Genomic DNA, 27,005 nt, shown 5'->3' on the forward strand with positions numbered 1-27,005 from the left:
CAGACAGGCCCTGTGGTCTTCAATCAGTCAGGATACAGTAGCCTTTAAACTCAAGTAATCAATTTATTGATCATTTGAAACATAGTGGATATTTTATTTGCAGACACTAATCAGACATCAAGAATAGTTTCTGTTAGTCAGGTATGAAAGACAAATGAACCAACCATTGCACATCAGTTTCTACTTAAAATATAGAGGTGGTTAATATTTTAATTGCCTGGCCATTGACAAAAATGTGTTTGACCCTAAAATGACCTCCCTTCAACTTCAAAGATGATACTTAAAACTGGACAGCAATTGAGGTCTCCACTTGCCTGCTTTGTGCACTCTATTCCATGTGAGACAGCGGCCAATTAACATTTCATCAGAATCTCAGTCTAAAGCTACAGAAAAAAGCTAATAACATTTTGGATTTTTTATTGTTTTGGAACAGTTGAGATATCTTGCATAAGTCAAGTTATTGAACTACTAGTCTTGTGCTTTTTTTTGCCCTGTAATTATCATCCTTGTGTATAAATAATTGTAATTAGTGAATTACTCTGATATTATGATATTTACTGCTTTTCATGAAGGACAGGAGAATGTGGTGGGCAGCCCACATTGTTCCCAGTACATAATTCTGTGATGAATAGGGTAATTATGACATGCCATCTCAGTCACGACACACATAAAAGGTGCAAATTTCAGTTCACAGGGGAAGTGGCTCCATTTATGGAAACTGCCTTTTTGCTGTGAACATAAGTTTAAAACGTTGGGAGATAGACTGAGCCATAACACAAATGACTATAAAGGGCAGAATGGCCCTAGTGGGATAACAAGCAGTTCTCTATTTGAAGCAATTACTAATAATGGCAGACTATCCCTGTGGTAGTCTTTTCAGTTGTGGTATGCAAAAGTGTTTATGAGTGCTGTCAACATCATAGAAGCTTCCATGTGAAATTGACCATGTTTAAACTAATGATCAGCTAAAGAGTAGCAATATACTGAACAATCAATCAGCTCTGAAGGCTTCTTAACTTTGAAGAGGTACATTGATGCCCTATGGACAATAACAATCCTTTTCTCTCATGCTGTCAGACGTTGTAAAACAAAAAGGGGAAGTTATACAGCTACCTATTAAACATTGTATGGTGTTTAGAAGTGACTACACGTCAAAAGTACTTTGTTGGCTGTGGTACGTCCTGAGTCGTAAAAGTCGCTATATAAATGCAAGTTTGTTCTTTCTTTCTAATAACTTACCAACTTAAAATGTAGTTAGGCATGCCAGATATCAACAAATTTTATTCTCATTAAATATTTGGACTGAAGTTTTGAATGGGCCTCAGCATTCATGTAATTCATCATTAAACACTTTACATGGTATATCAATTATCAATAAAACTGGCAGAAAAAAAAATTCTGTTTCACACAATGAATTTCCTAAGATTACATTTCTTGATACAATTCCTTTTTATTTAAACTCTAATAAGTAATAATGAACTGGTTGAAGTGTATCCATTCTTTGAGAATAGTTCATTGCCCTATGAAGCTCTAGTTAAAGTTTACTGATTTTCTGAAATTGAGCTACAAGACTCAGAATTTGCTCAGATGCTTCAATGTGTCTTGTCCTCAAGTATTGGACACTGTTATGATTGGTATCTTCCAGGAAATATCGATAGTTTGCCATCATTCCAGAGGATGATGAAATGCCACGAGAACTTGTGTCAGCCAGCCAGTTTAATCGCCACATCACCGCACCATTCTGAAGATGAAAGTTAGCTACTGGATTAAGGGCACCCCCACGATGTTTTTCTCCATACAAGTACCAGGCACAAAGTCGCATAAGTGGTAGCTCAAGAACTCTAACAAATTTGTCAGATCTCACCCACTCGTTGGTGGTAAGTAGGCGCTTAAATGTTTCTAACACAGATCCTCCAATGATGTCCTGGATTTCTTTGTATTCGGTTTGTGTAAAGATTTGGTTAGATGTCCCTTCCTTGATTTGGTCACTGAGGATTCCAACCAGCCACTTTGTGAAGCCGGGAATAGGAGATAGACTGGAGAACTGGTTCATGTGAGGAAACTCACCCTGCAGAGTACACACACAAATACAAATGAATGTCAGAGCCACTACACATTTAAAATAGCACTGAAGAGCAGCTATCGCTATTGTCCTACTTTACTGAGTCTTCTCTGCTATTCTTTTGATGGAGTCCTGTGGTATAGAGGCCATGGCCCTACACTTAGATTGCTCAACAAGAAAGGGAAGTGTCTTAATGGGAAAATGTAAAATGTTCCTTTTTCCAATTATTCCTATAAAATATATGCTGCAGAATATTCAGGTGGCAAAATTGTGCCTGAACTGCTGATATTTTGGAACAGGCAATACCAACAGGTGTGTGTGCTGCGATGCATTTTGTCTCAGAACTGGATAAAAATGTACTCAAGTTTCAACACTTGTCAACTAACAAATGGTGGTGAATTGGGTAGGTTTTTATCAATGGCACATTGGCAAACTATCATTAAGGAGGCATGTAACTTCATTGAGCAGCTTTGAAATCACGCTTTGCAATATTAAAAGAGGGTAACGCCTTGAAATAGCAAACAAAGGAACTTCATATGAACATGTCCGTCACCAATATTGCAGTGTAATTTTAAGGTATTAAAATCTCAGTTCTTGAACGAGCTGAAGCATAAAACGCAGCTGCAATACACACCAAGTGCAGTGTGTCACGTATCATTTATTTTCTGCTTGGATTTCACCTCTATGAACTATAAGGATGCAAATCAGTTAGGTGGTAGAAAATAATGGAAATTGACACCAACTTTTTTTGGGTGCTTGCTTGATTCACCTGCATTTTTCATTCATTTCATCTCAGATTAGATTATGGGCATACCAAAGCTCTTTTAGCAGAAAATATTACAGTAACGATCTTACCATGCTTACAATCATTCTCAGAGCAAGTGACAACCAGTCATTTCTCACTTGCTGAGGCCCTATAAACACTTCCACCCCATAATTAAATATGGATTAGTGCCCAGACTGGACAGTATTATAATATATCATTCAGAATAGTATTATTAGTGAGGAAAATAATAAGGAAATATGGATTTAAGAAACAACGGAAGAAATAGAATTGATGCCTTTTGAAACAGAAGAATGCAAGCTGCAGATTTTCACCCAATGGCTCATTCTGTTCATTCCTTTTCTCTTTCAGTATACTATTCCTCCATCAAGGGGTTGAGAAAATGACATTGGTGATCCTTTCAAACTGCCACATCAAGTTGTTTATCTGCATTTTTAGTAAATGGGCATCCCTGGCTTTTTCTCATGCTTAATCTTCTAGCCTAATACAAAAAAAAACACTAACAAAAACTGGGCAAAATACAGTTATACTTCATGGAATTCCAGCTCTAACAAAATTAGTTCTTTTATTTGGGGTTCATCTTACCTTTTTGGGTAGAATAGACTTTCAATTGGGCAGGGGTGATAGGTGTGGTGAAGGAGAGAATCTGTTTGCAACATTAATGTCGTGTTACAGTAAGGTGCAACTAAAATTATTAGCTAAGAAAAAGCAGCAAAATATGGGCTGCAAACTCATGGATCGAGTAGTGGGATCAGCATTTAGATTAATTGCAGACCTGCTTACAAATATTCGATCAATCCGGTGATTGCACGATCTTACAAAAAAATACAAATAACCCAACAGCTATGTGGTTTACATGGAGGAAGTAATATAAAATCAGAAAGTACACAAACTTAAATCTGATATAAGGGATGCTCCTTATAGCTATTTTATTACAGGAATACAATTTATAAATAATATGACACAAAGTTCTACTTCAATTAATTTTCATTGTATTTTAAATGCAATTACAAAAAATGTCTAGATGCTACTAATTTAATGGATTAGCTATCAAAAAATAATTGTGTATTAGAATTAATTATAAAAACACATGAAATTGCTATTTATATTGGTATAAGCTTTCCTATCTGCTCCTTTCTGAATCATCAACACATTTATACAGCACTTCTCACATAGAATAACGTATCAGATCACTTTACAAGAGAAGTGGATACCAAACAGCAAGTCAAAATCTTTAGGGATGGAGTAACTAAAGGCACAGTGGAAAATATAATAGGATTTTAGAGGCTTTAAAAGGTAGGGAAAGTAAGTAGTGCAAAGTGACTTTGAAAGGGAATTCCTGAGGACATGGGCATAGTGAATGAAAGATTAGTTTCAGATGGTAGAGAGGGGAACAAGCAGTAATCCAGAGTCAGAGGGACTGAGAGTGTGGGCTGAGTATATGGCAAAAAGCAGCATTGCTTTGAAAGTATAAGATGATATAAGGAAGAGTAGAGAAGTACACATGACTCTGGATGGAGGTGAGCTTCCTTGTTGAATCTATTGCAGGGGAAAAAACTCCAGAGACTCAAGCATGTAATCCAGGCTGACACTCCCAGTGCAGTACCGAGGGAGTGCTGCACTGTCACATGCGCCGTCTTTCGGATCAGATGTTAAACCGAGGCCCCATCTGCCCTTTAAGGTGGACGTAAAAGATCCCAGGGGACTATTTCAAAGAAGAGCAGGGGAGTTCTCCCCGGTGTCTTAGCCAATATTTGGGATGTATGAAAAACTGTCATAGTGATTGGATCACAACCTTTATTTTTCCCCATTAGAATGGGATCGAGTTTTTTTTTAAATGTGATTTTATAGGTTTTTTTGATGGAATATGATCTGAGAAAAAAATCTGTTTCGATTGGTGAGTAACAAAAATAGTAAAACACATTCACACCAGACAAGTGCCAGGCAATGACCATCTCCAACAAGAGAGAGTCTAACCACCTCCCCTTGACATTCAACGGCATTACCATTGCCGAATCCCCCACCATCAACATCCTGGGGGTCACCATTGACCAGAAACTTAACTGGACCAGCCATATAAATACTGTGGCTACAAGAGCAGGTCAGAGGCTGGGTATTCTGCAGCGAGTGACTCACCTCCTGACTCCCCAAAGCCTTTCCACCATCTACAAGGCACAAGTCAGGAGAGTGATGGATTATTGTCCACTTGCCTGGATGAGTGCAGCTCCAACAACATTCAAGAAGCTCGACACCATCCAGGACAAAGCAGCCCGCTTGATTGGCACCCTATCCACTACCCTAAACATTCACTCCCTTCAACACCGGCGCACAGTGGCTGCAGTGTGTACCATCCACAGGATGCACTGCAGCAACTCGCCAAGGCTTCTTCGACAGCACCTCCCAAACCCGCAACCTCTACCACCTAGAAGGACTAGAGCAGCAGGCACATGGGAACAACACCACCTGCACGTTCCCCTCCAAGTCACACATCATCCCGACTTGGAAATATATCGCCGTTCCTTCATCGTCGCTGGGTCAAAATCCTGGAACTCCCTTCCTAACAGCACTGTGGGAGAACCGTCACCACATGGACTGCAGCGGCTCAAGAAGGTGGCTCACCACCATCTTCTCAAGGGCAATTAGGGATGGGCAATAAATGCCGGCCTTGCCAGCGACGCCCACATCCCAGGAACGAATAAAAAAAGAAATTTAAATATTAAGGGAAATGAAACACATTTGATTGGAGCCTCAAGAATTCTGGGGTACCTCAAAGATAATTTCTGCAGCAAGTCCAACCAAGTTCTGCAGCAGGCTGCCAGGGACACCCAGATGCGAGGGATGCAGAGAAATAGCCTGGATGTCCTAGAAACAATACATTGGTGCAGAAAGCCACAATGTGGAATTGTGGTTGTTGGGCACAGAGAGAACAAGACAGCAAATCCATCGTCGACAAGGGAATCATTTACAACAACACAGTCTTCACAATTTTCAGCTAATGTGTGCGCACATCAATTCATTAGTCTTGGGTTTTTTCCAGTTTGGTTCTGCATTCTGCTCAGTGCACTTGCCAATTGTATTTGAAACGCCAACTGTGTATGTACCTGACAACTGTGCTTGCAAGCAATAAAGTCAGAATGGGTATAGTTTGTATCAAAAACAACTTGTATTTATATAGTGACCTTAACATAGAAAAATCTCAAGGTGCTTTATAGAGGTGTAAGGAAAATGAGCATTGAGCCAAAGGAGCAGACTTTGTGTGAGGAAAAGGTTGGTCAAACAGGTGGATTTTAAAGGAGGAATTTATAAGAGAGGGAAGTGGAGAAGTTTAGGGAGGAAATTCCAGATAGTGGAATCTAGGCAGCTGAGGGAAGGGCTGCCAATAGTGAGCAAAGGGAAGGGAGAGTTGCTTAAAATGTATGAGAGTGGGAGCTGAACACAGAGTGAGTTCCAGCCACAGGATCCAGAACGCAGCAAACAGAATCAAAAAGCAGGAGAAATTGGCAGATGTTCAATGAAGAAAACCGATGAATGTTCACAATGTACGCTACAGTCAAAAAATTTATTACTTAGATGCACAAGTATAAAACCTAAAAACAGTGGCTGAATAAACACTGCAGTAACACAATCTATACACTCCGGTGTCACGGAGCTGTCAATCATCCTGTTAAAGGTGGTGGAAATTAGTATGGAGGTTGCTGATGTACGAAAGTCAATTGACAACATTGTAATCTGGGTGTCTGTCAAAATGACTTGAGTGTCAGAATTGAAATTCAATGCTGCTTAGTTTCCAAAGCTCATATACATAGATTGAGCTTTCAACACATATCTCTAAAATTCAAGGCTACTGAATGAACCATCACCCCACTGAATAAATAGGAACGTCACGCTGTTGGCACAAGTTCTCTCATTAGCATGTATCATTTCTCGTATCAAATCAACTTTAGAAGGATATTGCAACTTTGGTGAAGCCTGTCAAAAACCATTAAAGGGAAATTCCAAGCTCCAGAAAACTTCTATTAATTCAAAGAATGGTCAAATATCCAGATATCTAGTTTCTTGTGCTAATTCATTTTGGTCATTTCAATAAAAATAAGTTTCTAAGTGCATCTTTCCCAGCTAAAAAGAACAGCTATCGTCTGTCACCCGATCGGGAGATCACACCACCTGAGTGGGCATCAAATCACAGCCAATAGCCTCATTCAGAGAGCTGGTAAGAACAGCTGGTGTGAGAGATGGAAATGTCACACTGGTGAAGAATGGCTTTTTTTCTAAAACTGGAAGCTTAACAATGCATCTAACCTTTGCTTTATCAGGCCTAGCACTGCTTACTGCTGACACTTGATACAAAAATAAAAAATAAAACCTGTTTTCAGCACTGACATCCCTCATCTTGATACAAATAAAAAAGTGGATTATTTCAACAGAACTGAGTCAGCACTAATAGCGGCTGAGGCAGGAAGCAATGACAAGGTGGTGGGTGGCTGGGACTAGAGGAGTCTACATTGTACAGTTTTTGAGGGAAGATTAATGGGAATGACTGTAATTGTTTTTTTCCTCCCCCCTGCAATTTAAATGATGAACTCCACCAATAAAAGTGAATTAATGGCATCTTAGAGAATGATAAATGGGGGAAATTTTGTAAAATAGATTTTTTGGTTTTGAATAAAAACATAAAGGGAGAACAATAGCACATTTAAAAATGTATGGTGTGGACGGATGCCAGTGAAAATTAGGAATATTTAAAAAATATATGATCTCTCCTAGATTTGTTAAAAAATGTTTTTTTGCAAAAACTGCGAGATGATTGTTTATTTTTACAATAAGACGCTAAGTCCTTAGGACATTTATTTTTCAGATCTAGAAATCATAGCTTTTCATAGTGTTGTGGTTTTTGCTACAAGCTAAGGTCATTTGTTACTACTGGCCTCTGATCACCGGACGCCACTGATCCCAGCCATATTTAAGACTGATCCTTAGACTTTATACTTGCTGTGACTAAGACCTACCTGAAGCTCTTTTACCACTCGCTTGATGAGGTAATTTCCGAGTTCTACCCCCTGCAGTCCTGGCTGTGTCGAGCTGATGGAGTAGAAAATAGCTGTGGTGATCTTGCTAACATCCTCAGTCATCTCAGGAGAAGGATCTTTTCGGACAATAGCCTACCACAAAACATTCAATTAAAACGAAAAAATCTTTATTTGTTTCATGGTCCATTTCCTATTCATCTTTTGAAAAGTTCACAGACGCTCCATCTTAGCTTCACATTTATTATCTGACAAAACAGTTTTAGTACATTACATAGTGATGACTATCACTGGAAACAAATGTGCCGAACCACTTTGTTTAATGCAGCATTTTATTTCTTCATTAAACAAAAACGCAAGCAGAATATATACTAATTAACACCATAACCAATAATCTGCTTCCAAAAACATTTAAAAAGCATTATTTAATGACAAATATTCAAGTCAATGCTAAAATGAGTGGCTATCTTTGCTTCATGAAATCCATTTCCACGGCACAATACTGATTCCACATAAAAAGTTAAAGCTCAAAACAATTGTGACTGAAAGATAGAGAAACAAAAAAACCTGAAATACAAGCACAATGCGTCAGAGTCTACAAGCAAAAGCTGTGCTCTTACTCTAATTGGTGGAAACAAAAACTAACAGGCAAATTACCGTGCATCACACTCACAAACATAAAAAATGAATTGTATTTTCAGCCCATTGTACACTGAAGATACCTAACTAGCTTTGTGGCCAAACATTTGTGCGCTATTGATATTTTATATTGAATAATAGATTAATTGAGAAAGATTACAAATTGGGATTATGTTATCTAACCTGATATTTTACTTTGGTCATATACAGCCAGAACAAAGTTTAAACAGATTATGAACATCATCTAATCTCTGAGATGAGATAAATACCAGAGTATCCTAACTAGACTACACTAGTAATTAACCCATAGCATTGTCCACAGTCAAAAGAGGTACGGCAGACAGAAGGCAGTGATGGTAACAGGCCTGTGAGGGGACAAAGGAAGAATAGCAGCAGGCGGAGAAGAGGGAGGTAGTGGCACTGCAACGCCCAGGAATGGGGAAGAAGGGAAATAGAAGAGGTTGGAGGCCAGTGAGTAGTGGAAGAGGGGCGGTAAATAAGTTGGGAAGGCAGGCAAGTGGGAAAAGAAGGGAGCCAGCCAAGATTGGCGGCTCAAGAATAGACGGCAGAAGAACATCACTGGGAGGAGGGAACCTGGATCGGAGCAACCAGGTGACAGGGAAACCAGGTAGATTCGCTAGCTGAAGATAATTTATAAGGGCAAAAGTTAAAAATGAAAAGGTATTAACAAATTGTTAAAAAAAAAATAAAAAAAGGTGCCTGGAATTTCTCCCCATCGTCTGCCATAAATTTGGCAGAAGATTGAAGGAAACCCCGGGAAATGGCATAAATTCACACTGTTTCTCCGGGATCTCCGCTGATCTTCCACCAAAGTCAGGACAGGAGATTGGGAGAAACACCAGGAAAATCCAGTATTTAGCTGGGAGTGATGAAAACCAAGATGGAAGACAGAGTTCCTCTTCAGAATGGAAAATTTGCTCCACAATACCACCAGGTGGCCAAAACCTGCAGCTGCAGCGGTCACAAAATGTAATAGTATCTCACAGATTGGAAAATCCTATTAGCGATGGTCATAGCCAAAGGGTTACATAGGACGTTTGAATATAAAGGCACAGGACTTCAATTTTAATATTACTAGTAGATGTCCTGTGATGAAGCTCATGGTAGTTATAACAATAGGAGTGTTTATTCCAAGTAGGGAATAACATTAGGGCCACTGATTCGCTGTGACTGAATAAATCAAATTCCATTTTATTAAAATAATTCTGGGATTTTTACTGATGCTTTGGGGATTGAATTTCGCAACTCTATCCATTATTCTGTGAAAATTGTAAATATTTGGTCTCCCTACCATTTTGAAAGCTGAATATACACTGCAAAATGGTATGCAAGATTCACCAACTCAAGGTAAACAACTGATAGTTAGTAGTACTGAGGAAGGGGAATGGACTTTAGCTGTACTTGGGCACAATCCTGTGCTTTGGTAGCAATGGGTTATAGTCCTGGTTTTTGGCAGCAAAGGGAAATGGTCTCCGGATTTGGTATGAGAGGGGTTCCTGGAGTTTAAAAGTACTGCAGTGAGGCTATTGGAGCTTGACAGCATGGGGTGAAGGGGGTCTTTGATCTAACATCACTGTGGAGGGGGAACCTGCAATTTGGCAGAATAGTGGAAGGTGATTCTTGGGTTTGGAGTTGAAATTGATGTTTGCCTTACTGGTAGATTCCTGGGGCTCAATTTTGAGTAAAAAAGAACTTACCTTTTCCGACACGATCGCGATGTAATTGATGGCGATTAAAGCTGTTTCCGGGTTTCGCGCCCGGCAGCCAGCCTGATTTACAGAGAAAGGGAGAGGGAGAGCGATATTTTTAGGTGCTGGAACAGAGAATAGGGGGCGCTGAAGATCGGGGGGGGGGGTGGGTGGGTGGATCGAGGGGCGCGGATCGAGGGGGGGGGGGGGCGGAGAGGGGAAGGTCGGAGAGGAAGACATCAGGTGGAGAGGGGGACATCGGAGAGGAAGACATCGGAGCAGGGTGGAAAGGTAGGTTTATTTTGATTTTTTATCTTGGTGCAATGGTTTTTTATTTAATTTATTTTTGCCTGATCTGGCCCTTTGAATCGGAAGCCGTGGGAAAGCTGCCAGGTAAATTTAAAATCATTTTAACTATCTACTATGTCAGAAATAAAGTACCTCAACGAAGTACATTTATTTCTTTAACTATCACCCCACCGGCTTTAATTGCCGGCGGAACTTACGCATTCGTGAGGCACGCGCACACACAGACGTGTCTGTGGAGAACCCGGAAGTCGGAGGGTTGGAGCCAGCTTCCTCACCCGCTTGGGATTTCCCCGATTACAGCAGCTCCCCTGCCCCCAACGTACCCACAATTTCCTTTGAAAATCGGGGCCCTGGTGTCTGTCACCAACGAACGGATGGGCAGAGCATGGTCCTGACAGCACTGGTTGGAAGGAATCTCACATATGGCAGCATTGGTTTGTGACTTTCTAAAGGATCTCTGTAAACATTGAATTGAGTGTTTTGTGACTGGTTCTTGTACGTATCTGTTCTCTCTATCTCACAGCTGTAAGAAAATGTAAATATTCGAATTACGATCAACAAAACAAAGGTGGCAATTTGAGCTTTCAAAATTCAAATTGTTAGTTTTTATTTTTAAAAAATGAAATGAGGAAAATGCCATGTTTGTCTCTCTCTCTGTTGCTGCGTCTGGCAATTGTTAGCAATTAGAATGTTTACCTTTTCTGTCATATAATTAGAGGCGGTTTGATTCAAAATTCAACTTTATTCCAAAAAAAACACAATTACAATGAGGAAAGACTCTCAGCTTAATACACTTTCTGAAGTTTAGAGAACATGAAACTAAAGCTACAATATATCTGTGATCAGCAATCTGTCATTTTTTTTTCTCTCACACTCAGACTCTCTCTCTGTTTTTCTCTCGCAGAACTCCTGCTCTTCTTCGAAATACCGCCATGGGATCTTTAACATCCATCTGAGAGGGCAGGTTTAACGCCTCATTCAAAAGATGGCACCTTCAACATTGCAGCACTCCTTCAGTACTGCACTAGAGTGTCAGCCTATATTTTGTGCTGAAATGTCTGGAGTGCGATCTGAACCCACAACCTTCTGACTCAGAGGCGAGAGTGCTACCACTGAGCCACAGCTGACACCAAGCTAATAAATTTCTTAGGAAAGTACTCATGAGCATTTTTTGAGCATTTAAATCTTAGGTCACTCTTATATTCTATTTAATTGGTATGTGCTGGCCTATAGCTAATGTACACTGCAGGCTAACAGTAACTATAATGAGCTCACCTGTATATTTTTAGAGATGTCATCTGTTAGTGCCACATGTAGAACTACCAGAGGTTCCCCCGGCATAGTATTGTGTGTGAAAACGTAGCATCTTCTGTAAGGTCCAACTCGGCGTTTAATATCTGTCCAGTTCCTGACAGGATGCACTGCCTCATACCTGAGTGAAATAAATGATGTGTTTAAGCTGCACTCATTATAGGACTGGAAAAAAGTAAACAATATTAAAAAAAGTTACTTCAAAGCTCAAAGTGCAACAATCAATCAGGTCTCAAACTAAAATGTTGTCCAGTAGGAAACAGAAAACAAACTGTATGGACAGATTCTGAGCACTGATAATCTGTTAAAGGTTTATTAAAAATAATGACCCTGATTTTTACTTCGGGTGGGTGGGCAGCAGAGTGAGTTAGAAACTCACCCACTGCACCAGAAATCAGTTCCGGGGTATTTTAACTCCTGGGTTTCATTATAATCTCACAGGAGGGTTTCCTACTCAATTCGCTGATACAATGGGAAATCCGCCCACTTTCTCAGTGCAATTTCTGGCGGGTCAGCATGGAATCAGCAAACTGCAGCCTGCCTACAACTACAGTCTCCTTTTTCCAGGCTTTCTATGTGTCCATATTTAAAATTACAGAAATTCAAAAGTACATTGTGTTTTCTATTAACTCTTGCACTCACCTCCAAAAACTTTTCATTTGAAGAGTTGAAAAGGCAGGAGAATGGGACTAATCAGATTGCTCTTTCAAAGAGCCGTCACAGGCATGATGGGCCAAATGGCCTCCTTCTGTGCTGTATCATTCTATGATGCATCTGGCCAGAATCTAGCTATTGATAGGCCCACAAAATGACAGTTACCTTTGAGTGCAAAAAGATTATTACTTGAATTTCAATTTATTGAGATTGACCCAAAATGACTTGTAAGTCTGCTGGCAAAGTAGGATGGCTTCTTTAAATACAACTACTGCAAAAACTGATTAAGAAACACTTACTCGCTAATTTTCTGCAGCAGTTCACAAGGGGATTGCCAGGTGATACGCTCCAGGTTCAAGAATCCTACAGAAAACCAATTTGAAAGCAGCATCTTCAATATGCCATTCATTTCCTGAAAATCAACACATAGTTAGTGAGTGAATGTGACCAACTTCAGAGACTCAGAGGAATATTTATTTCCAATTAAACAATTCAGTACAACCACATGCATTGTTTTTAGGTGGCCCTGTCATTCCCATTATTTCTACAAAAAACAGCATCCAAGAGTTCTGCTAATCGACCATACAGTTTCAGTTTGACTAATGGGCCCCTATCAGATATCATTACAATGCTATACAATACAGCATCTAACGGAATACAAACTCATTAAAGAATTGCCTTTTTTGAATATGAACAGATCAGTAATTCTTTTTGTCATAGCTGGATGGCTATATTTAGGCAACTGCCCATGGGGAATGAGATTTATAGTCAAGACAATTTACATTCATGACCATAAATGTGGTGGTGCCATTACGTTGTAATGGCCACTGAAGCTGACCAGACGTACACCTGGGTATTAGCTTCTTGGGCATTTATTATGACAACAGAATGTGGAAAACTTGCATAAATAAGGATTTGAATGCAGCAGACCTCAAAATGCAGTTATGGGCAAAATACTGCTGAAAAGCATTTAAATCATTTGTTGGATTATATATTTTAGTTACATATATATGAATAAAAATAAAGAACTAGTCCTGTAAAGGAAAATTAAAGTCTTTCATGGAAAGTGTTAAATAATTTGCAATTTCACATAGTTGAGTATATTTACATATCATATTCAAAGGAGGTTTTAAGTAAATTCCCTTGCAAACTCAGATGGCAGCACATTATTAACTTTGCCATGAATAATCCTGTGAACATGATGTTAACAACAAAGAATTCTAACCTAAGAATGAACCCTTAAAAAGTTGTATTATGTAATAATTTGCAACTTAGCATAAGGAACACTCCTAGCAAACCTGAACAGATTTTTATGATTCTGTATAGCCTATACTAGGTTATGAATTTCTGTGCATTTTATGAGCTCAATTCAGAAACCTAAATGGATCTACCTTCCCCTCCACTTCCTGAGTAGGCACATTGCATGCAGTAGCGTATGTTGTATAAAGACACCTCTGGTTATGCTCCTGGTCTTAGTTCTTATATGTAAAAGGATCAATAAGAGCCACCACAATGCTGTCAGGTTCCATGTGTGATTTTAAGAATGCTGCGTGCAATGCCGTTAATCATGAGGAGGTAGAAGTGGAAACAATGCCCAAGTTATCTCATCTGCTGAAAATCAGAGCTAAACTTTGACCATGCTACCTACTATCATAATCACATGGGTTTACAGCTTCAAACTTTTTAAAAATTAAAAACAAAAATAATCTAAGAAAGGGAAGATTGAGGAAAAAGTATTCAAAAAGTTGAAAGAGTTACATTTAGTGAGTAAAAGCCTAATCTGGATAAATATCAGAACTAGCTGCAAAATAACATAATGCAGTCACATCTCACTGATCTGAGAAAGTCCCTTGTGACTAGAATTTCAATAAAATGGAATGGTGGATGTGAGAAATGTTTGAACTGTAAAAAAAAATCTAGCAGTACAATCATTGATTTTAGCTTTCCAAACTTGGGTTGTGTCTATCAATGTGCTATAATCTAAGTTTGCAGGGGAATCCGTGCATAGCCTCAGTATAATTGAGCTGTATGTAACATTAGGATGAAGTAGTTGTGATTATAGGACCGCCACTATTGGTGGGAACAATTTGTGATGAATTAAAACATCACACATTAAGGTGTACTGGTCAAGTGTGATTTTTTTTCTGAAGTGTATTGGTATCATTACGATCTGTAAGGTTTTGCAGCAAAATAAAGATGACATGTAAACAGGCAGACCAAATCCATCTTCAGACCCTACAACAGAACCCGTAGCATCTGGTGGTTTCAGACCCAAACTACAGATCTCAAACCACAGCGTAAATATGATCTTCTGCAGTTTGAGTCCCAAACAGTAAAGTTGAGTAGGGCTGGGCTTGAAAAAAAAACTTAATATCTAAAATCATTCTTCAACTGATTATCCCTCCTGAGGATAATGTTAAAAAATATTTTTGATAGTTCAAAAATGAACTAGAAAGAAAGAACTTGCATTTACATAGCTCTCTCAGGATGTTTTAAATCACTTTACAACCAATGAAGACATTTTGAAGTGTAGTCACTGTTGTTTTTTGTAGGCAAATGCGGCAAGTAATTTGTACAGCAACGAATGAATGACTAGTTAATCTGCTTTTGGTGCTATTTGTCAAGGGATAAATATCAGCCAGAGCACCAGGAGAACTCCACTACCCTTCTTAAAACAGTGCTAGGGAATCTTTTGCCTCTACCTGAGGGGGCAGACGGGACCTTAGTTTAACACCTCATCCAATAGACGGCACCGCTGACTATCCAGTACTTCCTCAGCATTGCACTCACATGTCAACCTAGGTTATGTGCTCAAGTCTTGGAATGTGGATTGAACCCTCAACTTTATGAGTCAGAGGCGAGAGTCTAACCACTGAGCCAAGGCTAACACTGAACTGTTCTGTGCTTGTTGTGAAGTCACCACGCAAACACGATGACATCACTGCACAAAGGTCAGCTTTTGGAGGTGCAAGTATGAATCACCTCTCCAAACCCAAAGAAAACTAAAGACCAGTTTACTCAGTTCAACTGCTGGCATGTGAATGCACACAAAGCGAGTGACAATACTAAGTCATGCACAGTTTAAAAAAAACGTTGATGTGAAGGACATGAACAATATCAAAGTATTTCTTACTCAGTATTAGTGGTGTCAAAGTTGATGCAATATTTTGAATAAATTAGTATATTTTACAAATTGGATAGAACTATTGATTGGTTTACATCCTTGCTGTGCAGAGAGCTTTACTTTGAGTAAAACGACTTGGGTTGTGGCTAAATGTGAAGTCTTCCTGCTTCTTGGTTGATATTTCTGACTGTCAGTAGATATATCTGATGAAAATGAAAATATGTACTTTCTAGAAATTTATACCACTTGGGAAGTTAATAAAGGATGTTGGAAATATCTTCTTCCTGAAACAAAAACCATTAGATCAACAAATATACACATTTACTGAGGCCAGCATTTTAGGATGTTTGTTCTAGAAAAAATCTTGATTGGTTTTGAAATAAGTTAGACTGCAGTTTAGCATTGAGCCAAAGGGTGTCAGATGTGTTTCAATGTAAAATGTGGCAGTATCACCCAGTGTCAAGTCCTCATCTGACTGTCAAGCACACTAAAACCAAGTGGTACGAGAATCCTCCAAGAGGGCGTCTCACATCGCTTTGAGTTCACACCAGCTGCAGTGTAACTCCAGCATGGTACACAGCTGCAATTTTAAAATGTTGTTGGGAGTCCTTGGGAACTTTCAAAACTTATACAGAACATTTTAAAATGTTAGCGAGGCAGGAGTTTTGTCCTAACAATAAAAATTAGCTCCTGGCGAGAAAAGCTCTTCACTCAATCTCTCACATATGGTCTTTCACTGATTCATGGAGGATGAACTATTTAGGTTCACAGTTAATAGTGTTTTGATGATTCACATTGTTAATATACCTCAGTGCTTGTGAGATTGAAGTCAGTCTGCAGCATAACAAGGCTCTGCTGAGTGCACATCCCAGCTGGCAGATACACTTTCAGATTGGTGGCTGTAGTATAACTGCAGCCAGAGTAACAGTGTGACTAAAATGGATCCTAACATACTATATCATCAACAGTTTGAATCTCTGCATGGTAGTTGGAACACAAACTAATGGAATAATAAATCAGTTTGAAAAAGAAAACACAGAAAAATGTACTGAATCATCATTGACCAATAAAACAGATTAGCCAATTTGATTTAAATTTAGCCAATAACCTTTTAAATTTAACAATTCAATCTTTCCACCAATTAGCAAGTATAAATAAAGGCTCAAAATAAATTAAAATTAAAAATAAAGAAATTGCTTATCTCCACTATCATTTCAATAGACACCTTTGAATTATGTGCCATAGACATAGCGACTGATGTTTGTCTGCACTGGAGTAAGGTCTATATTAAAAGTACACAAGTGCTGGCATGTCTATATTTTTCAATCTATCCTGGCCTCATCAAAAAGTCAAACCTAAACAGCAAAGTCTTAAAAGCCCCTATAGTTCTATAATGTTTTCATAACATACTTCACTGAATCTGCACATCCATCATTTTAATTTAAAAAGATAACAAAAATAAAGACATTTTCTTTCATCATTTTAAACCGATATTTCTTCCACATTTTCTGGTGGCTGCACTGGGAGAGTTAACATTGCATGACTGCTAACCCAATTCAATTTCCGTTGTGTGTGTGGGGTACATTCCAGGGGCTCAACTTTGTAAATTTGTACAGTATCTACAAAAAAAAAGCAGCGCCAGATTTTGTAGTAGCAGCGTATCTAACGGCGTCTGTCATTAGTTAGACTTCCCCTGCACCCTACAGCTCAAAACATTTTTGCCCACGAAATTGCTGAAAGTGCGAGCAGATAACACCGCAGCGAGGGAAACAGGGCATCTGGGACCTAAGTGAATAGGGGCAAGCAACTGGGTATCCCGAACATACGAATTAAGGGCAGGAGTAGGCCATTCGGCCCCTCGAACCTGCTCTGCCATTTGATAAGATCATGGCTGATCTGATTGTGACCTCAACCTTACTTTCCCGTCTACCTACTATAACCTTAACCAATGAGATTTAAGGATTGGGAAATAAACAGCTGAAGGACTGAGAAGGAGGGTGAATTAAAGGGAGTGAATTTAATATCAAATCAGGTACAAAAAGAGGAATAAAGAGAGGGGAAAAAAAGATTGGATTAAGAGAGAGAGAGAGTGAGAAAAGAGACAGAAAAGTAACAAAAAAAATTAAAATTTGACATCTTTAAAATCTCCCCGAAAAATTCAAAACCTGAAGGAATGAGACTTCACACTTGTAATAATTAATTTTCGGTGCCAGAGAAGTTGATTGGCAGTCATTAACATTTATCACACCATAATAGATTTGTTAGCAAAATTAAAGCCCATAGGATTAAAGGGACAGCGGCAGCGTGGATACAAATTTGGCTAAGGGACAGAAAGCAGAGAGTAGTGGTGAACGGTTGTTTTTTCAGACTGGAGGGAAATATACAGTGTTCGCCAGGGGTTGGTACTAGGACCACTGCTCTCTTTGATATATATTAATGACCTGGACTTGGGTATAGAGGGTATAATTTCAAAGTTTGCAGATGACACAAAACTCAAATGTAGTAAACAACGTGGAGGATAGTAACAGACTCCAGGAGAGCATAGACAGATTGGTGAAATGGGCAGAAACATGGCAGATGAAATTTAATGCAGAGAAGTGTGAAGTGATGCATTTTGGTTGGAAGAATGAGGAGAAGCAATATAAACTAAATGGTACAATTTTAAAGGGGATGCAGGAAAAGAGAGAGCTGAGGTGCACATATACAAAGCTTTGAAGGTGGCAGGACAAGTTGAGATGGCTGTTAAAAAAGGCATATGGGATCCAGCGCTTTATTAATAGAGACAGAGTACAAAAGCAAGGAAGTTATGTTAAATCTTTATAAAACACTGGTTGGGCCTCAGCTGGAGTACTGTGTTCAATTTTGGGCAACATTTTTTTTTTAGGAAGGATGTCAAGGCCTTAGAGAGGGTGCAAAAGAGATTTATTAGAATGGTGCCAGGGATTTCAGTTATGTGGAGAGACTGGAGAAGCTGGGGTTGTTCTCCATAGAACAGAGAAGCTTAAGGGGAGATTTGATAGAGGTGTTCAAAATCATGAACGGTTTTGGCAGAGTAAATAATGAGAAACCAGTGGCAGAAGGGTCAGTAACCAGGGGGCACGGATTTAAGGTGATTGGCAAATGATCCAAAGGCAACATGAGGAAAACTTTTTTTAAAAAAACGCAGTGAGTAGTTGTGATCTGGAATGCGCTGCCTGATAGGGTGGTGGAAGCAGATTCAATCGTGGCTTTCAAAAAGGAATTGGATAAATGCTTGAAGGGAAAAAAAATTGCAGGCCTATGGGGAAGTAGTGGGGGAATGGTACTAACTGGATTGGTCTTACAAAGAACCAGCATGGGCTCAATTGGCCGCATGACCTCCTTCTGTGCTGTAACCATTCTATGATTCTACTCCAACTACTTCATCAGATAAGGCAAAAGCAAAATCATATTTTTCAGCAAATCAATCCGAGATGAAACAGCACTTAAAACTAACTAAATGGCACACTCAAGGCCCCTAAGAAGAGAAAACACCAATGCGGTATCGCATCAGAATTAATTGAACTGCAGGGTTCTGCAGGATGGAATGTCCCCTGCAACGTACCTTTCAATTCAAGACGGACCAACGCAACACATTATATGAAAGAATTTCATGTTGCTTCTGGTTCCAGTAGATGACTAGGTGATCACGGTTCACAAATTTAAGGTATATATATGCTAATGTTTATAGACTTAACACAATTGTTCATCTCCATCTAGCAAGGCTAATAAAACAAAATAATTCATCAGTTTGCAAGCAACACCAGTGTCCTTATTTTTCCATCTCTAAATTTTATTTATTTTCTTACAACTTTTAGTATCCTGTTGCAGCTCATGCTGTGCCCACTAACAATGTTCTTTACTTGTATCTTTAAGATTAGATTTCCTTCTTTTATACATCAAGTTACAGTTTCGATGCCAGAAAATGTTGTCTGGATGAGTTCTAAAAATTCTGGCTCTCTAAGAAATGAGTAACATTTTTCTGTGATTTAGCACAGTGCGTCACTATGGAGTGCTACTACAAATTCCCAAACAATGGGGCTGATTTTCACTTATTATGCCTGGCATTAATGGAGCAGTTAACAGCCTCAAAATGGGGTCAGTAGTCTTACCGTCCCGTTAACAGAGACAATGTGGCCGGCTCCATTTTGAAAGGTGCCGAATACCTGCCTATTTCAGGGAGTTGGCCCCTTTTAATATGCAAGGACCCCCCGATTGTCATTTTAGGTTTGAAATGGTTGGAGTATGTGCTATGCACGCTCCAATCAGTTCCACGGGCAATAAAACCAGAGGCCCATCAAAGGTAACCTGAGAAAATGCCGCCCCCAGGATCGTGACCACCCCCTAATATTGGTAGGCCTTAATCCGGCAAACTGCATCGGGATGACTGTTTTGAGCTCCGCAGCTTGCTGGCCCAATGTAAACGAGGCCTGGGCCTGAAAATCGCAGCCGTTGCGGATACAGGCGACCTGCTGGCATTCTCCACCGATCGGTTGGCCAAAACTCAAAATCGACCCAAACTGAGTTCTCAATCCAGACATGCCATCAGTGGGAAGCAGCAAGCAATGGCTAGATTCCTTCCCCTGCAGATGTGGGGAAAATGGTCAATCATAATTCATAGCAACTTGCTATAGTGCAGCATCAGTGGAGGCCACACACTATCCTGGTCTCTGACCTGTCAATCAGGATAGTGTATGGCATTAGCTTACATTAAATCTACAGATAAACCTTTTCACACACCTATAAAACACGGACCATCCTTGCAGAAATTGATAATGCAAATGTAAAGAGCGCAACTTAATTATAAACAGCTTTAGAAGTATACCAAGAGCTATATGAAAATAAAGCTGCAAAATAGTTTCTTATTCACAATGCTGCTAAACAAGGTCATGTTTTATCAATAGTTACATTCTGTGTAGCTACTGACCGTAGTGTATATTAGGAAGCCGAACAAATAGCTATGAAATCTGTATTTCAAACTGGGTGACATCTTGATTGAAGATGTAGATTATACAGGCAATGTAGCATTCCACACCTCAACATCTGTAGCAACAGCAGTGTTTGAACAAATTCATCAAAATGCACAGAAATCTTTATTTATCAACACAAACCAGTCATAGCATTAAAAACACACAAAGGTTCAGGTTGTAAAATTAGCTGAAGAGAAATTAGAACAGTAGTCAAATTCATCTATCATGGTTGGGCAAAAGACATGATGGCACTAACTCTACCTACAAAGCAGTGAAACTGATGAGGCATGGTCCACCAAATTTTCAAATCTCTAAGGTTTGGAAAAAAGGAAGTATTTCCATATCAAATCAAGTGTCCTCGTTATAAGGGAGGTGTCACTCTTGTCTTGCTTTACGAACAAGATACACCTAGGAGTAAACAAGATGAACTACTTTGAAATGCATTCCACGTGAACTGCCTTAGAAAAATCCATAACATCAGACGACTGGACAAGATCAAGAATGCAAAAGCTCAAGGAAAACTGCTCTGTAACCCAATTAGATGCTGACACCTTACAGCAGTTCAAAGTGAATATAATGCCAGAAAGCCAAAGTAAATCATGGTCTGTAAAACTGCAGAGGGTTGGTATAGTTCAAAACTTACATGGATAGATAGGCTTAATCAGACAAGATTCTGAACCCGTAGAGAATATTTTTTGACAACATCTGCTAATTAGCAGAATCCATAGCCAAACCTCTGCAGCCTTGAGAGGAAAAGAGAGAAAAATTAAAACAAATGAAAAATGCTAACAGCTTCAAATTAAAGAATACATATTAACCTGTAACATTCTGGAGAATCAAATGGAGCTTCCCAAATGAAGTTTGGATATTCAGCAAATGGTTAACTCCATTATACTTGTTCCATAACCACAGTAACTGACCCAGGCTTTTGCTTCACAATGGATAAGCTGTTTGACCTTGCCACAGAGGCATTAGCTAAAGAAATTCGCACGGGTCAGAAATACTGGAGATCAAAGTGCTTGACAAGGAAGACTAAGTCTCACTATACGTAGACAACGTCTGCCTCGACACTTCAGGTCCTTGGAGTCACCGCCATTCACTTGGTTGAAGAAACAGAGTGTCTTTTGGCCAAATTTGCTGATGATACAAGTTGTGATGAGGACACAAAAGTGTCTGCAAAGGAATATTGACAGGTTAAGCAAATGGGCAAAGATTTGGCAGATGGAACATAATGTGGGAAAATGTGAAGTCATCCACTTTGGGAGGAAAAATAAAAAAGCAAAATATTATTTGAATGGAGAAATACTACAAAATGCTGCGGTACAAAGGGATCTGGGTGTCCTCGTGCATGAAACACAAAAAGTCAACATACAGGTGCAGCAGGTAATCCGGAAGGCAAACCGAATATTGGCCTTTATTTCTAGGAGGATGGAGTATAAAAGCAGGGAAGTCATGCTACAACTGTACAGGGTGCTGGTGAGACCACACCTGGAGTACTGCGTATAATTCTGGTGCCCTTATTTAAGGAAGGACATGCTTGCATTGGAAGCAGTTCAGAGAAGGTTCACTAGGTTGATTCTGGCTGTGGAAGGGTTGTCTTATGAGGAAAGATTGAACAGGTTGGGTCCATACTCATTGGAGTTTAGAAGAATGAGAGGAGATCTTATTGAAACATACAAGATTCTGAGGGGACTCGATAGGGTAGATGCTGAGAGGATGTTACCCCTCATGGGGGAATCTAAAACTAGGGAGCATAGTCTCAGAATAAGGGGGTGCCTGTTTAAGACGGAAATGAGGAGGAATTTATTTTCCCAGAGGATCATGAATCTTTGGAATTCTTTACCCCAAAAAGCTGTGGAGGCTGAGTCATTGAATACATTCAAGGCTGAGTGAGACAAATTTTTGATCAGCAAGGGAGTCAAAGGATATGGGGAAAGGTGGGAAAGTGGAGTTGAGGTAAAATTCAGATCAGCCATGATCTCATTAAATGGCGGAGCAGGCTCGAGGGGCCGAATGGCCTACTCCTGCTCCTATCTCTTATGGTCCATTCCCAAGAACATAATCACTATTAAAAGATTCAGAACGATCTGAGGTATAAAACAGCTGAACAAAGATGGAAGTCTTGCCAGTAGCCACACAGTATCAAGGCCAGCAAAAAAAAAATTCTCCTTCAAAGAGTCACCATTGGCAGTTAAATATCCAGCAATCAATATAAACTCTGAAGACTGAAACCTTTACAGAGCCAATGTTCTGGGAACAGGAATACATCTAGGATATCTCTTCCTTTGACTTCGCTCCCAATCTCATAGTAAAGGACAATCAATACTCCAGATACTCGCAATTACAATCTCCCAAGATGTCATCAAAAATCTAGGCAAGAAATGAGATCACCAGTCTCCTCTAGAATGTCAAGAAAGTGAAAATCAGCTTCAAGGAGCTTGTGCTACCAAAGAATAAAGAAAGCCTCCCATTCTTAAACCGTTACTTCTACTACGAAACAGTACAAACCTAGACTAATTCCCCAACAGACCAGCTACAGGAAGTAATGGAGCAAGAATGCTGGTGGTACATCATCTCAGTACACATCCATTCTATATTTCTGCTCCGAAAGTACTACGCCACCGCCTGTCCACTAACACCCCTTGTCTGGGCGACCTTACAAGTCTGAGGACACACATGCCACAACTTTCACATCCTAGTGGAATGACCAGTGGCATTTCCTATGTGCTCAGCTATCCCGATAGTAACGATTTTGGAGGTTGAGTCTTTTTTTGACAAGGAGCTAAAAAGGCTTCCACAAATGAATTATGAAGCCATTAGACCTTATAAATCTTTGGGGGAAAAAAATGGTAACCCCAATGTTCTACAGAAACGTTGTACGATAATTTCACCAGTTATGAGTTTCCCTGGGCTCTTTTTCCTTTCCTGACAAGGAGTTATTTGAAAAGTACAGGAGTCAGAATTCTCCCATTCTGCATTGCGTAGTGAAACTACTTCATACCGAGGAACATTAGAGTAGTTTCACTAATACCACGCAGGATGGGAGAACCTTACCTCCCATTTTGGCCTTGGGTATGAGCCATAATATTGAACTGTGACAGTGAAAAAACCCTTAATTTCTCCACAGTTCAAATGCACGGTGTAAAACCATTTCTATTAAAGTCATGTGATTTGGTCAGTGGCAAACAACATCCATCACTGACATCCCCAACAGTTAAAAACACAAGTAACTGAAGAAATAGAGCCCTCTGGGGGGGTGTTCACTTCAGTAACACATTTCAGAGTTGAAATGGATGCTGAAATTTGACTCTAATGACTTATAGCATCATCTCAACCTGTAACATATTACTACCTTGTAATCAGTTTGCCATGTAACACACTGAAAAAAAGCTATTATTCCAAATATAGCGCCTTCCAGTATTTATTACAGCCTAGTTATACTAGTTTGTGCAAATGCAAAACACTTCCCCTTCACATTAACTCAAACTGGGTAATGGTGTAAAATCATTTAAGTTGAGTTTAGGCAGGCATTCAGATGACTTTGAGGAGGTAATCTCATGCAACTTTGGCTTCACACAGCTGCATCAAGAGAGCATTTCTATATTTACAGCAGAATATTGGGTTCAAATGCATTGTGCAATATTAGTGACAAAGCCTTTCACATGAAACTCCGTGTTTCACTATTTTAACAAAGGCATTAATCCATTCAAACGAAAGAATAAACTTGCATTTATAAAGTGCCTTTCACAACCCAAAGTGCTTCACAACCAGTGAATGCCTTTTGAAGTGCTGCCACTGTTGTTATGCAGGAAAACACGGCAGCCTATTTATGCACAAGTCCCACAAGCAGCATTGAGATGAATGGCCAGTTAATCTATTTTGACATTGTTTGTTGAGGTATAAAATGTTGACCAGAACACCAGGAAAACTTCCTTGCTCTTCTTCAAATAGTGCAATCGGTTATTTTACATCCACCTGAACCAGTGCTGCTGGGCCCCCATTTTCCACTTACATGGTACTCAGAGGGAAAGCTGGAGGTCTGGCATGTATGTCTGCACTGAGAGACAGCAGTATCAGGCAGGTGGACCTGAGTCATTGCCATTCCACTGGGCCCTGGATCCATGGCCCTAGAGATCAGCAGGATGGCTGGTCTAAAGACAACTATTAGGTCCTCAAAGCCCCAACACAGTGGTCAAAATGATCTGGAGGCTGCATTTCATGCTGCACTTCATTCTCTCCCCAATTGCTTCCACAGCTGTAGTTGCAGTCTTTGCTTCTGTGAGATAGAGGCAATAACTGGTCCCTGACCACTTCTTAGATTGGGACCTGCTGAAAATTCTAATGAAGTTGCCACTCGCATCACCGGTGTCTGTAAAGAAGACAAAGGTCCACGATGTTGCCACAAAGGATACCCGTGTAGAGTCGACAATCACACCCAGTTACTGCACATCCTCAGAGACTGACCTCAAAGCCTGCACATAGCTTTGATGTTTCCCAAACATCCTTTTCAGGCAGGTACCCATGAGTTCTGGGTCCCACCACTCACAATTCCTATGTCCACTATTTTGGCAAAGGGGTTAACCCATTCAAATTTAGTTAAAATAGCAAAGTAATTTCACACGAATATGTTAACACTCATTACCAATATATTGCCTGGTGCCATTTCCGCTCATTTGCACTTATCTGGGGACTTTGCAGCGCAACCTAATTAATGTGGGTCAGAATTTGCTGGAGTGAGGCATCTCGCGGCGTGCCCCATAAATTTAATTTTTCCCTCACCCTTCAGCTCGAAAAAATTCTGCACCACAAATTGCTGGAAATGCGAGTTGATAACAGCGTGGTGAGGTCAATGGGGCATCTGAGACCTTGGTGAATGACAGAAGCAACAGTCTATCTCCTTAACCAATGAAATTTAAGGATCGAGAAAGAAACAGAGGAATGACAGAGAAGGAAATAGGGTGAATTAGAGTCAAATTACTTACAGAAAGAGAAATAAAGGGAGGGGAAGGAAGAGAGAGAGAGAAAAAATGAAACAGAAAGGAAAAGTAAGAAAAAAATTTAAATTTAAAGAAAACTCAAGGAACAACTTACTATCTGCAGGAATGAGACTCCACAGTTTCAATTGTTCCATTTCTGGGCCAGAAAGGTTGAGTGGCATTGCAGGAACATAAATCTTGTTATTAAAAGGGTACTAATGTTGTGAATTACCAGCACTAACTTTCTGCAGCGAGTTTCATTTGTACTTACAGTGCAAATGCAGCAATTTCTTGAAAATCATTGGGAGATTGACAGGGAGCTCCCGTCTTCACAAAGCCAAAGGCGCAAATCGTCCAGCAACTTGTGGCAATTCACAACTTACGCCGAATCTCTTCCGCGCCACAAGTTGCTGGGCTTTTTAAACACACTGATAACGGCGTGCTCATTAAGGAACATAGGAACAGGAGTAGGCCATTCAGCCCCTCGTGCCTGCTCCGCCACTTGATAAGATCACGGCTGATCTGTGGTCTACCTCCATATACCTGCCTTTGGCCCATATCCCTTAATACCTTTGGTTGCCAAAAAGCTATCTATCTCAGATTTAAATTTAGCAATTGAGCTAGTATCAATTGCCGTTTGCAGAAGAGAGTTCAAAACTTCTACCACCCTCGCCATTACTTTCCCAGCAAATTCTGGGCCATTGAATATTCTTGATAACTGGCCCTTCTCTACCCCTGCTCCTTGCACGTTAAAGTCTGGTTTCTGGAATGATTGGGGTGTATGTACCTCATGGGTAGGAAGGTTGTGCTGCCTCTTACCCTAATCTGCGGGCTGTCTGCTGATTTGGATGACAGGTACTGTAGGATATCAGCCCGCAGGTCAACGATAAACTTCACCCCGTCCTCCAGGCGGCAGATGTGGCTGATGAGGAATCTGTAGCGAGGGGTCAGTTGGTAACGCAGCCTGTCCTCGGCCTGCAGCAAAGCTCCCAGGTCCCGGCTCTGCGCCTCTGTCACCCGGCCGCACTGCTCAGCCACCTGGTCGTGGTCCACGCCGTACTGCGCCGCCAGCTTAGTGAGAAAGGCCGGCCTGTGCGCGGCTTCCAGTCCCCGGTAAAACTGCACGAACTCCCGGGTCTGCCCCTCGAACAGAGCCGGCGACAGAGGCTTCTCCCGAGTCTCGTAGGCCGGCACCGCCGGTACGGTCCGGCGTAGGATCTCGTCCATGTCGGGGCCGCCCAGGCTGGGTGTGGCGGAGTAGCTGCTGCTCGGGGTCAGGCGTCCGCTATGGTAACTCAGCAAAGCGGCCGCGTTCCTGCGCTGCGCCCATAGCAGCGGCAAACGCACCATATCGGAGATCAAGGTCCGCCGGAACTGGGCCCGGGCCTGAGCCTGAGCCGTTACCCTGGCAACACCCCCGGGCCT

The 27,005-nt window shown here is 40.4% G+C and overlaps 1 protein-coding gene across 1 annotated transcript; it reads right to left on the reverse strand.

Moving 5' to 3' along the window:
- Nucleotides 1-43: 43 nt before the first annotated feature.
- On the reverse strand, nt 44-27,005 carry mlycd (malonyl-CoA decarboxylase). The gene is made up of 5 exons (XM_067998101.1): nt 26,400-27,005; nt 12,792-12,904; nt 11,803-11,959; nt 7,853-8,005; nt 44-2,068 (listed from the first exon to the last, which is right to left on the reverse strand). The coding sequence occupies exons 1-5, from the start codon at nt 26,928-26,930 to the stop codon at nt 1,535-1,537; spliced, it is 1,488 nt and encodes a 495-aa protein (XP_067854202.1). The 5' UTR covers nt 26,931-27,005; the 3' UTR covers nt 44-1,534.

This window comes from Heptranchias perlo, chromosome 16, assembly GCF_035084215.1.
Source record: "Heptranchias perlo isolate sHepPer1 chromosome 16, sHepPer1.hap1, whole genome shotgun sequence".
NCBI classification, from domain to species: domain Eukaryota; kingdom Metazoa; phylum Chordata; class Chondrichthyes; order Hexanchiformes; family Hexanchidae; genus Heptranchias; species Heptranchias perlo.

Bases quoted from the DNA above. Each gene is read 5' to 3' on its own strand.
- mlycd (XM_067998101.1), bottom strand. From the start codon at position 26,930: ATGGTGCGTTTGCCGCTGCTATGGGCGCAGCGCAGGAACGCGGCCGCT. The intron at 12,905-26,399 runs GTAAGAGGCAGC...GTTGATTTTCAG, and splicing joins CAGACAGCCCGCAGATTAGG to GAAATGAATGGCATATTGAA. The intron at 8,006-11,802 runs GTGAGCTCATTA...GTTTTGTGGTAG, and splicing joins ACATCTCTAAAAATATACAG to GCTATTGTCCGAAAAGATCC.